This window comes from Coregonus lavaretus (genome assembly GCF_964263955.1).
Source record: "Coregonus lavaretus genome assembly, chromosome: 34".
Lineage (NCBI taxonomy): Eukaryota > Metazoa > Chordata > Actinopteri > Salmoniformes > Salmonidae > Coregonus > Coregonus lavaretus.
Window position 1 is genome coordinate 18498084 of NC_140021.1, and position 13576 is coordinate 18511659.

At 40.9% G+C, this 13576-nt stretch overlaps 1 protein-coding gene across 1 annotated transcript; it reads right to left on the reverse strand.

The window, feature by feature from the left end:
- Positions 1-10628: 10628 nt before the first annotated feature.
- neurod6a (neuronal differentiation 6a) lies at positions 10629-11699 on the reverse strand (the record flags this gene model as incomplete). The annotated part of the gene is made up of 1 exon (XM_084151979.1): positions 10629-11699. One exon carries the CDS (start codon positions 11697-11699, stop codon positions 10629-10631), a length of 1071 nt encoding a protein of 356 aa, XP_084008105.1.
- Positions 11700-13576: the final 1877 nt, after the last annotated feature.

The following is a 13576-nucleotide window of genomic DNA, read 5'->3' on the forward strand; positions in this document are numbered from 1 at the left end:
GACAGGAGGCTGTAGCTCCTCTAGTCCCCCTGCCTCAGTCGCTCTCCTGGGTATAATGTTGGCAACGGTCCCTGACTCGTGGTTCTCCAGGGCCTCCAGACTGCGGCGGGTAGAGGCTGGCATTCCCCCCGCCGTCTCTGCAGGGCAATCTTAAAAGGTAGCAAGGTGTGACGGCACAGACTGGTAGCTTGGCACGCGTAGCGCCCAAGGATACCAGGCAGCATTCCTGCAATCAAGCAGGTCCATGGCTGCACCGCCCCCCACTCATATACTGTGTGTGTGTGTGTGTGTCTGTGTATATATTTAAGACTGTATACAAATTATTGTGACACCTTCAATAACATCTACATGTGTATTGACATAGTGAAGGTCTTTTCTGTGTTTTTGTATTGCCTACTGGTCACACAATACTGTATATCTGTGTATGTGCATGTGAGTGCTTTTGTTTTTGAGCTATATGTTTGTAATCAAGCACAACACCACACCATAACAATATCTATAGGTCTGCTGCTCTCTGACACCCTTGGGGCACCACACATACACACACACACACACACACACACACACACACCCAGAACCCCTCTCTTTTACTATGATTTCAAAACCACAAAAAGTTGTTTGAGGTTGGCACATTGCCAGGCTATGCGGTAGAGCAAAATGGCATTGGTAGAAAAACTCTCAGAAGCCTCTCAGAAGTTAAGGCCATCATCCCATTTAGGCTATCCTCCAGAGCTGTGCCACACGGTGCCTGTTTGATGGTGGCACAGACAGGGAAGTTCTGAAGAAAGTCCCAAACCCACTGAGGGAATTTGATTACCTCTATTTATTATCCTCTGAGTGAGTGATGGAGCCGCTAACCATCTGTCCTCTGTTTCATTTGCATCGTCAACACCTGCCTGCATGTTTATCACTCACACTTTTTTTATTCATCCTTTTTTTTTCTTCTTTAAAAACACCACTTTAATGGAATCAACATAAAAAAATGGGTTGAGAGGAGAATGGATTTGTTGTCGGGGAGTGATGGGTGGTGTGTGTTTGTTTGTTTCATTTCCAGAATAATACCACACTGTGTCTTTAAACATGAGGAAATAATTGGGGGAAATTACTTTGAGAGTTTGTGCCAAAATAAACCAAAAAGCCCTTTCTCTGATGTTGGAGTTAAAGATAAACCTGATATAAACCACATACTAACAAGGAAATCATCCATGGTGCTTCAATTACGTTCTAGCATTGTTACCATTGTTGTATAAGGATGATTAGCAATGGCCCAACCATTTAACTATGTCTGTCGTACACAGTAAATATCATAATTATGATTTTAATTTTAAAGGTTTTATAAATTTAAATGTTTCTACACAAGTCCATCCTCTGTTTTCTAGGTGAAGGAACCTCCACTGATAGCCTTAGTATGAGAGAATCCCCTGTCGATTGGTGAACAGTTCACATTCTGTAGACTAGGGACTTTGGGAGGGTTATCTTTAAGATCCTTAGCGGTGAACATGTTTAGCCTATTGCTTCTTTGTGCTTCCTGTCTTCCCAGATGGGTGGTGTCTGGGCCTGCAGAGGCTGTCGGAGGCTCTGCCTCTGTGTGTGTCTGCCTCTGCCTCTAGTCCCTCTGTCTGTGCCTCCACTGGTGATACATTGACTAGCATGACATTTTGTTGGACCACGACCAAACGACAACCCTATTCTCCCCCCCTCCACCCCTCCACCCATCATGTAAAGACTGCGGACCCTACAACCCCTGCTAAATATAAAATGTAAATGTAACCCTCCCCCTCTCTGTTTCCTCAGGCCTTCCCTATACACACGCACACACACTCACACCTCTTCCCCCTCCCATATGCCTCCATGGTGGGGTAGACAAGGCAGCAGCAGTGAGGCATGTACACCAGTGGAATCCTGGGATAGTAGTGGGTCCCCCAGGAGGGCATGGTATAGTGGAGGAGGGAGATGGCACCATGCCAGAAGGAGAGTACCATGGTCCATCGCAGGCTAGCATCCCCTATAGATTACTGTATATGGTCAGGGTAGTTGTGTTTGTGCACTGTATGTTGCATTGGAGGAGGAATATGTTTAGTCCCAATGTGGTGTTGGGAGAGGTGTTGAAAACAAGTAGTGAGTTGTCTAATTTCTGTCATTTCAATATGCCATCATTTGATCACAAGCATCTTATAATTGTATTTTAAAAGAGATCCAGTCCTGAAAGCTATCCAAGGGAGGATTTCATTTTATTTTAGTGTACCTATAATTGATGGTCATGATATTGCAAATTATAAAAAAATATATATATATTTCACAGGTTGGCTCTTGCAATTAGATGCTTATGAAAAACAAGATATAAAAATTCAGCACTATATCTTACAAGCTACCACCACCCCCTTCACAACCACCCACACATGTGCACATGCAGAAATGTGCAACATATGTGCAGGCAACAACTCCTGCAAATCAGCCAACGCTGGGTGAGAAGAGAGAGAAGAGGGAGAACACAACCTGGTGAATATTTGTTCCTTGACGATAAACAAAGCTCAAATCAAGTAGTTAGTTTACAACTGAGATGGATAATACTGCTTCCTATCAGTCTAATTTGAACAATAACACATATAGTATGGTTCAAATGATCTTTACAAAATACCAAAAGGTTCTATATAGCCTACAAAATGGTTCTATATACAGTGGGTATCATAAGTATTCACACCCCTTGGATTTCATTCAATTATATTGTATTACAAAGTGGGATACACAAATCTGCAAATAATACTCTGTAATGTTAAAGTGGTTCTTAAAAAGTAATGAAAAAGGAAACACTAATATACTTTGATTAGATAAGTATTCACATGCTAGAAAAAACTTTGGCAGCGATTACAGCTGTGAGTCTTTTTGGGTTAGTCCAAGGGTGAAATTGTGGTGTAGATATATGGGGGGGACCTGGGGGTCCTCCCCCAGACATTTTTGTAAACATTTTAAACGCGTTTCCTGCAATTCTACACAGTTTGACATGACTTATTTTGCCTCTCTTGAGGGATATTTTGTAGGGTATATGGAGGGGTATTTTGATAACACAGTATAAGTGGAAGGATAAGTGGAAGGCCCCCCAACCCCCAGAAATCTGTTTTTAGGGAAAACAGCTAACTTCCTGCATTTCAACACATTTTGCCATGTGGCTGAGAGAAACATTTGCAGTTTAAAAATGCTATTATACATATTCTGTCATGAGTTTGAGAGAACATTTAGCAGTTTTATAGCTCATTTCATGCTATTCTTCACATTTTGCCATGAGGATGAGAGATAATTTAACAGTTTTTAAGTAACTGTCCAGTGAAATCTCACTTTTAAAAGTTAATATTCTGTTAACTCACACCCAAATAATGCTGTTGACTCATCCTATAGTTTGTAGCAAAGCATAAATTGGAGAAAGAAAAGCTTCAAAACCCTCACCTCAAACTTGTATCTCAAACAGCCCGTTTCAAAAATGCTTGAAATTTCCTCATAGAGGATGATATCATGACCGGTATAAGGTCACAACATTCTGTTGTTGGGGTATGCCCAGACCATTCCAACACAGAAAAGATGCATTTTAACATACTTAATTACCATTTTTTTTGGAAGGAAAACGATTTCACTGTAATTTCATTGTAATGAATTATAGGTCATATTTCATAGAAATCTGGAAACACCAGACAGTTACTTTAAAGGTCGACTTTGGGCCAAAATGATAAAATAACGTCTTTAAACTGTATAACTGATCAATGCACCATCATATCAGGTCATTTAATGGTTAAAAACAAAAACAAAATGGATGAATAAGTTATTTGGCTACAGAAGTGCCATTTCTTTCCAATCTCTACAGCTTCCTTCCCCCAAAACATCCTGTGAAATGGCATCAACACATACTGGAGCAGTTTGCTGGCTAGCTACAAGTGGCTAGATTAGCTAACGAACTAGCTATGTAGATCGCGGTGCGCATAACAGGAATGACACATTGATGAACCACCAAAGGCACCCCCATTTCTGTTTGAAAAAGAGGAGGAGTTGGACCGGTTATCGTGCCCAAAGTCAACTGTTAAAGCACATTTTCTGCAACTCTACATATTTGGCCATTGCTTATGACGTGTTCATATGCTATCTGGGGGAGCCAAACCCACCAACAAATAAAATAAAAAAAACACTATATATACTGTATATATTCGTTTAGAAATTATTGAGGGGAATGAATTGACATGTTCTGAATATTGGGGGGGGGGGGGGGGGGCACACATGTCCCTGTGGCAGTTTTGCCAATGGCTTAGTCTCTAAGGGCCCAATTCAGACTTAGGAAATGTATGCCTTTCCTACGCATACCTCAGTAGATGGTATTCAGACTTACCTTATGTAGGTGCTTAACGGACTTTGTTGGCGTGATTCCCTTGCACGTGCTGAATAAATGTAATTCAACCACTGAAAACCCTTCCACTTACTGGCAAACAGAATTTCTCGTGGAGTTTTCATTCAATAGGGTTAACTGTACATTTATTTAAAGCCATCCCTTTAAATTTGGTGTGCTTTTAATTAAAATATTCTCGACAGGTAGGCTGTCCTGCTGAAAGGTGAATTTATCCCGAGTGTCTGGTGGAAAGCAGACTGAATCAAGCTGTTTTTAGCTGTGCTTCGCTCTATCCCGTTTATCTTTATCCTAAAAAAAACTCCCCAGTCTTTGCCGATGTCAAGCATACCCATACCATGATGCAGACACCACCATGCTTGAAAATAAGGAGGCATAAGGCTTTGCATTTAGGCCAACAAGTTTATTCCTTTGCTGCGTTTTCTTGCAGTATAACTTTAGTGCCTTGTTGCATACAGGATGCATGTTTTGGAATATTCTGTATATTTGTATTCTTCTTTTCACTCTTTCATTTAGGTCATTATTGGGGAGTAACTACAATGTTGTTGATCCATCCTCAGTTTTCTCCCATCACAGCCATTGAACTCTGTAGCTGTTTTAAAATCACCAATGGCCTCATGGTGACATCCCTGAGCAGTTTCCTTCCTGTCCTGCAGCTCAGTTCAGAAGGACGACTGTATCTTTGTTGTGTCTGGGTGGTTAAATACATCATCCACAGCATACTTATTAACTTGGCCATGCTTAAAGAGATATTCAATGTCTGATTTGTTAATGTTACTCATCTACCAATCACTGCCCTTCTTTATGAGCTCCCGGGTCTTTGTAGTTGAATCTGTGCTTGAAATTCAATACTTGACTGAGGGATCTTACATATGTTGTATGTATGGGGGAGAGAAAAGGGGGTAGTCATTCAAACATCAAGTCAATCCTTATTATTTCCATGTCATTTATTATGTGATTTGTTAAGACAAATTTTACTCGCTTGCCTAAACAAACGGGGTGAATACTTATGCAATGACTATATTTTAGTTACTTAATTTGTATTCATTTGTATACATTTGTAGAATTTTCTTTTCACTTTGACATTATAGAGTATTTTGTGTAGATGAATGACAAAAAAAGAACAAGTAAATGGTAGAGCTGCAACTGCTTATTTGGCCTTGTAGCTGAAACAGAACAAGGCTCTGGCATTGACAGTGATGTTTGATAAATGATGGATAAGTCAAAGTTAAATGCTTTCCACCATGCAGATTTAGGCCAGCAACCTTTTGGACCATTTCAGTGGGCTAATCGCTGGACTACGCAGTGACCATACTGTTCAGAAGTAGATGAATCTAGCAGGAGTCTACTCCTATATGGCACTAAATGTGTCTTTGTGTGCTAAATTAGCGCAGAATGAAACTGATGACAATGTTCAGGGACTTTAGTTAATTAGCATTTTTGTGCTTAGCATTAGCAGATAATATAAATGGCTCTAAGAGTCTGACAACCCCTTTCCAAATGACTGTTAATGTGGCCCTGATTAGCCTGTGTCTAGTGCAGACAAACTTCATGCAATTTGTCCAGATAGGAAGAGTTCTTACATATTTAATCTCTGGCTCTCTAGCCTAGTAATGGTCCTCTAGACGGATGAGGTCAGTGGTTGGGCTATATTCTCTCATTTCACTAGACTGAACTGTAACTAGTCTGAACTGTAACTTGTTGGAAGTGCAATGGGATGTTGCGCACAAAAGTGACCCCCCAGATACAGAAGTTCAGATAATATACTGTAAAAGTCTAAAGTTAGCATATTTGTTTTATACCAAAGGTGTTGTCGCTTTTCTGATTTCATATACACATACACACCATGCCGAACATCCCACGTCATATAAGATCATTCCATAACATTTCAGCCAATACAACATGTATTGTAGGTCTACCATACCATATTGTCCCACACATCATGCTTTACTACAAATATATCCACCCAGCATTGACAAGCAGCTTCAGACAGTCATTGAGATCGTATAATTCTGTTCCATTTTATGTGCAGACATTACTAGTTAGGCCTACCTCTCAGTAGTATTAGAACCTAAGAACCCCTGATTTAATTTCCCTGATGCCAAAACAAAACGTGAGAATGTGCCAAGTGTAGAAATAGGGGAGTTATTTTATGGGCCAGGACCAGGAAGGGTGCCAAGCCAACACCAATCTAATATTTAAACGAGTTATTGGCTGCCGATGTGGTGCAACTTCTGTTAGGAGGATCACCTGCACCCACCACCTCTCCAAGGGCACATACACACACACAAGCACACACACTCACACTCACACACACACATACACACACCACCTCTCAGAGGACCTGCTTTTCTGAAGGGCTTAGCTCCTTAAACCTTCTAATTAAAACAAGAAATCCCTTCGCCAAGACCCCCACTGCAGCCCACCAAAAAAGATTATTAGGAATTTAATGGGGGACATTTTGCATCGCACACCATCTGAGACCTTGGACTTGTGGCAAAATTGTCGGAACGGTGACAGAAAGCGGGAGAGAGAGAGAGAGAGAGAGAGAGAGAGAGAGAGAGAGAGAGAGAGAGAGAGAGAGAGAGAGAGAGAGAGAGAGAGAGAGAGAGAGAGAGAGAGAGAGAGAGAGAGAGAGAGAGAGAGAGAGAGAGAGAGAGAGAGAGATGGGGATAGATGGGGATAGAGAGAGAGAGTCTGTGAGGGGTGAGAGAAAGAGAGAGGGGGACATCTCTGAGCCAAGTGGAAGTGGAGGTGGTGAGGAGTGGGCCACAGCCATGGAGCCCCACACAGATAAATCAACATCACAGGAGCACAACATGTTTCACTTGTAATTACAGGAACGGTATTATTAACAGGCTATTCATTCAGGAGGACGTTTCCCTATAGAGGTACTCAGGTGTCTGTTAACCCCCCAACACACACACACACACACACACAGACACACACACACACATACACAGCTGTTCGTATTAAGGGCATTAATGAAATGCTGATATCGGATAGCTGGCTTTAGGTCAATAAACCCCTCTTCTACAGATCCTAGGTCAGCCCTCAGTTGTAATGGATTTGGATGTGGATGTGGTAGGTTTTTCTCAGCCACATTTTACAGTTGATCCCTATAACACCTTTAACATAGCATAACAAACATCAATCTTGAAGTTGTTAATACAGTAACTAAGTGACATTAAAAGTGTGAATAAAGCTTGGATTGATGAAGTAGACATTTACGTTTTTCTGCTCCTTTGTGGGCCTCTGTCTCAAGACCGTTTTGTCTCCTGAAAGAGGAAAATATGCTGTCTGCTAGGCTCTTTCTCTCTTCATCATGTGAAATATCACCACTATGGGTTATATGACACTTACACATGCACCCCAAGAATTACAAGCTCATCAAAAGCAAGTGTTAATTCAAAGGTATCGTTTTTGCACCTGTCTGTTAAAAGCTAGAGGTGTTCCTATTTCATTAGTACTAGATATTAGCACCTAATGGCTGGTACTCTACATTTCATTTGACAGCCTTTGTAGCTAGTCTATATTAGTTCTTATTTTTTCTTCTTTGGAAAATGTTTGTTAATCAACTTAATAAACTTCAAATATGCATTTGATTTCAATTGAAAGGTACAATATTTGACTCAGCGATTGGCCTACTACACATCTTGCCCCAGAGCAGAACCATCAGGCAATGCGCAATTCACAAGTAGGCTAAACTAAAGTTTAACGATTATGTTGTGACCTAAGATCTTGACGACTGACTGGACATTGTTGTACTGTAGTTTTATAGAACTTTAAGGACAGTGAATTCAAGTAGCCTACACATGATATCTGAGTGGATACGGAACATGTCTTTTCAACAGAGCTCATTGAAGGTCACCTGTCAAATCATGTTTTGTATTTGCATGGTCTCGTGCTCCCGCGGGCTAATTTTTCAGGATGACAATGCAAATTCGCCTACGACGCTTCCCAGCTAGATTCTGATCTGCAGTCTGTCGCTATCTGGCTGAAGTCCATGCAGTTATAGCGCCCAACTTGGCGACATTTATGGCGCAGGCTTAGAATGGACGCATGCCCACCTCTCTCTCTCTCTCTCTCTCTAACACACATATTTAGATGTTGTCTTTCTCTGATTTATTAATTAAGTAGATATACATTTTCAGTCTATTATTTTTCCTACTCTTCGGGTGAATACAATGTATTAATATCTGTGAGATTTTTGGACATAGGCTATTTGAGGTAGCCAGCCTATAATCGAAAGGTTCAAGGGTAGTGTGGACAGTATAATTATGTTATTCAATTACATTTGCAACTAAATATTGCTTCATAATACGGTCAAATGAAAGCATGTCGCATGATTACATTGCTTGTGTCACTAATAATAAAAATCAGGTTGGTTCGTCTTATAAGCTCTGAAATAGAATATTATTACAAAAGTCATCAGTCATTCGTCTTCGATAATGTCTTTGAACGTCACATTATCACAGAAAAACCTTATGCATTGATTTATATTTTCGGCAAACACGGAAAACAATGTAGGCTATTTAATTCATTCAATTTTATTCAACTTTATTTTGTTTATAAAACAATCCCATTACCAGATACAAATTTGAAAGAAGGAAAAAAAACAGAAGCGCACTATACCCCCACGAACACTTGTCATCATTGAATAATACAATAATTACATCATTGGTGTGTGCCAAATATACATTTCAAATTTAGGCAAGACAGCCTATTCATATAAACGAAATTATGAAGTGAGAATTTTCCATAAAGAGATGTTAATAATTAGCCTAACATTATAGTTATAAAAGTATTCACATTACTAAAGAGCTAAAATAAGCTTTATGCCTATAGGCCAATATTTCTAAGATGAGGATTTAGGAAATAAAGTAGGCTAGAACTCTCTCCATAGTTGCATATGAATAGACAAAATATTAACATGTAAACAATAGTCCTCGGTACCAAATCGGATGTGCCCACTATATACAAAAATGTGCATTGATTTGTTGCCAGAAATAAGAAAGATAGCGGGTTCAGCTCGAATATCAGAAATGAGTGTAGGCCTATATTGATTAATTCGTCACACGGTATAGGCTATAACCTGAACAACGAGATAGGCTATAACCTGAATAACGAGATTCACTTCAGTGTCATTTTCAGATTAATTTAAAACATGTTATATATACAAAGGGTTATGTTCCATCTTTTAAACATCTATTCAGTGACACGTGTATTTAATATTTTATAAATAGGATAACTGTACATTCTTCGATTCATTTTTCACTTGATAATTAACACGTTTGACATTGTAGAAAACACACAATATGTGAACATTTATTTACATATGTCTACCACCCATAGACAAATGATATCTAGATAAATAAATCCATATTAAATAACTTACAAATAAATACAAGCCTGGCTTGGAACAACTTCTGCAACACTTGAGGCAATGAAAACGTATATGAATTGTCTGAAGCGTCTTCTAATAGCTCATTTGTTCCAGTTGACTGGTGCCCTACTGACCTGCACGTTTAGTGGATAATAATAGAGTTGTCTCAGACAGCATGGAGTTCTTTATTGCATACTGTATTTCCCTTCGCCTTTCATTGCTGTCTGATTTACGACGTTGCATCACTAGGCCGAACTCCACCATGTCACATTACCCTTTGGATTAATACAATTAAGAATAGAGCATATTCAGCATAATGATAGTATAGTTTGGTATACTACTTTAATGTGTAAGGACATCAAAAAATGATTTCCAAAAAGAATGTTCTTGCATAACAATTTGTGAATAAACATGGCCTATCCGTGTGTGAGTCACTTATCCTACTTCTTGACTATTAGGGGCTGTAGTGGGCCTATGAACTGAACGCTATTTGACAATCTCCCAGACCTCTGTTTGTTTCCGTTGCCAGCATGGTGTGTTTTCCCTAAAATAATCCCACTACAAAACGTATTTACCCTCAGGACAATTAACATTCAAGTACAATGAATTAGTGACTATACATCAGATGGCCCACTCCACAACCAACCCTCTGGGCACAGACGTCAATTCAACTTCTATTCCACGTTGGTTCAACGTAATTTCGTTGAAGTGACATGGAAACAACGTTGATTCAACTAGTGTGTGACAGTGGGAAGTGCCCAAAATGGGCCAAGTTGTAAATAATACATGTGTGGGTTCAGTATTTTAGCCTAATTAGGCTACTCCGCTAAGAGCTGGTCACATTTGCCTTCTCTCTTATCAGTTATGAAAAGGCGTGTTTAGTTCCTCCTGCATTGGGTAGAACTGGCTGCGGAGGTGGATGTCATAGGGGACATGGATGTCCCGGATGTCAGAGGACCCCCGTGACATTGAGTTCTGACCGAGGGAGTTGCGACCTGCCACCGCCGCGCAGTACCGCATACCGTAATGACAGCTCTTTCCATAGTCCGCTGGCTCCTCGTGCTTTAGGGAGAATATCCCGTTAAAGTTGATTGGAGGGCTCAGAGCACCACTGTCGAATTGAGGGCTGGAACATTCTGGGGACGTGCTCTCGTAGAAGGACTCGTAGGCACTGCAGTAGGAGCTAAATGGTCTGAAAGGTTTGGCGCTGTCCATGGAGCTGCTGCCGTGGCCTGAAGAAGCTACAGCCTCGGTGGAACTGTGGTAAGTTGCAGGGTACATGGCATCGAATGGGGACCTGCCAGTGAAAGACGCCTCTCCGTTGTGGTCCGTGATGACATTTCTGGCATTGAGCTGGAGACAGCCCGCCACTAAGTTGGTGGTTGGCTGAGACAATCCCTTGCAGAGCGCCTGGACAAATGCCAGTAGGTCGGGTCTCTTGCCGGTGCTGAGGATCTCCGACAGCGCCCAGATGTAGTTCTTGGCCAGTCGGAGAGTCTCAATCTTGGACAGCTTCTGCGTCTTGGAGTAGCAGGGCACGACTTTGCGCAGGCAGTCCAGCGCGTCGTTCAGCCCGTGCATCCTGCTCCGCTCGCGCGCGTTGGCCTCCTGGCGCCGAATCTTCACCCTGTCCACGCGCCCCTTGGTCATCTTCTTTTTACGCGGGCCTCTCCTCCTCCCTGGTAAACCGTCCACGTCCTCGTCTTCTTGGCCTAGCTCCTCTCTCTCGTCCTCATCCCTCTCTGAGTCTAACTCATCCTCCATGGTTTTGATGTGGGTCTGGGAGATGGAGATGGTATCGGCTGCTTTTAGGAAAGGTTCTTGTTTACTGACCTTGATCTCGCGCACGCAGTCTAGAGGGAAGTTGGCCCCAAACTGGGTCCCGGTCCCTGGCCTCATTGCTGGCTCATCAAACCGTAAGGTCAACATCGTCCTTTAGCGTGACAGAAGGAAGATACCGCTGATTAGTCAGATGTTATTCGTTATTTTATCATTAGATATTTATTATCATCCTTAGCATGACATTTTACCCATGGCCTTATCTGGACAAATTGACATCCAACCAAATTGAAAATTATAGGCTATAATCATTCAATTTTCTTGATCTATATCTATAAATGTCCATATCACATAGATGGTATGCATCTGCATGACTTTAGTATACATCTTTACATGATTAGCATATTACTGCAAATAATACAATAAGGACAGTAGCCTAGACACCCTACCATTAATTCGTTAATTAATTCAATTGAGCATCCTTTTAAAACCCCAATTACAAACTGTTTTGTTAGATACTTTGATTTCAATTCAATTTCAATCTCACAACATGTCTCCAATGCATTCCTTTTTTTTTCGCACTCAGTCTACATGCATTTTTTTCCCTCACCTGAATCCTGTGTCAAACAGTGCACATCTTCTCAATAGCCTTCTAGGTAGCTTTACGAGCCAGCACCTATGTGTTATTTCGATGGGAGATAGCACCAGTGTGGTTCTACTCTCCTTCTTCCCCCTGTCTTTTCTCTCTCTCTCTCTCTCTCTCTCTCTCTCTCTCTCTCTCTCTCTCTCTCTTTGAGAAATGACACCGATGCCAACCGCCAGAGCTGGTACCCATGCCATCTGCTGATGACGTCACCTGGCAGCCTTAGCCACGTGGTGTGGTCTCGAGGGACTGTTGAATTTCTCCCTGATCATCTGGCGTGCTTCTTGCTTCTGGGAACAATCGCAAAGCTTCCCTATAGCTTCTTTAGGAACTGGAGGAAATAAGTAGCGACCTCACACAAAGAACAGATAATACAACAGATGCATGTAAATTCAAAATAATAGATTTACATTTTAGTCATTTAGCAGACGCTCTTATCCAGAGCGATTTACAGTTAGTGAGTACATACATTTATTTATATTTTTTCAAACTGGCCCCCCGTGGGAATCGAACCCACAACCCTGGAGTTGCAAGTGCCATGCTCTACCAACTGAGCTACAATAGATGTATTCAATGTGAACATCCATGTACTGTCTCAGGGCATGGAAATGTGTGAATTGTAAATGATAAAAGCAAGGCAATTAGGGGGGAATTAAGGATGTAGTTTTAAGGAATTGTATTGTATTCAATGTTGATGACATGCTATGTTGAAGGTATGTAAAACATTACATGAAATACATGTAATGCATACAAGCCAGAAATACCCACTTCAGAAGTTGCTTAGGTTACACAAATGAGTGACAGCTAGAGTGACATGATTGATAGCTCCTGTCTTCTGGGTCATGTTGTCAAGGGCTTTTGCCAATTAGCTGAGTTTGCACTGATCAGGAGATTCCCAAGGCCTCTCCTAAATGTAGACTTTTTGGGAGAGGAGTGTCATCAAAATAATACCCTGTGATTAGCTAGCATTAATATGCACTAACACTGGTTATGGATGTGTTTGAGTAATACAGCTTCATGTCAATAGGCCCCCAGAGGCCAATCATAATACTACTGTGCCTCATTCCATGGTTGCACACAACACCTATCACTATGAACCATTTATTGTTACCATAGACTCAACTCAATTGTTATAGGATAACTGAAAATGGATAGTTGATTGAGATCAACGTTTTTTTAGTTTAGTTTAGTTTATTAATTTGACCATTTAAAAAAACAAGCACACTTAAAACTTGAAAAAGCCATACATGAGTAAAATCATTGAGGATAACACACAAAGTCTTGGACTTATTTCCATTGTGGTCTTCTTGAGACAAGTATCTTGAGACAAGATTGCATTACAAGTTATTGAACCTTCATTGAACCAGATGACCAAGCCTTCACA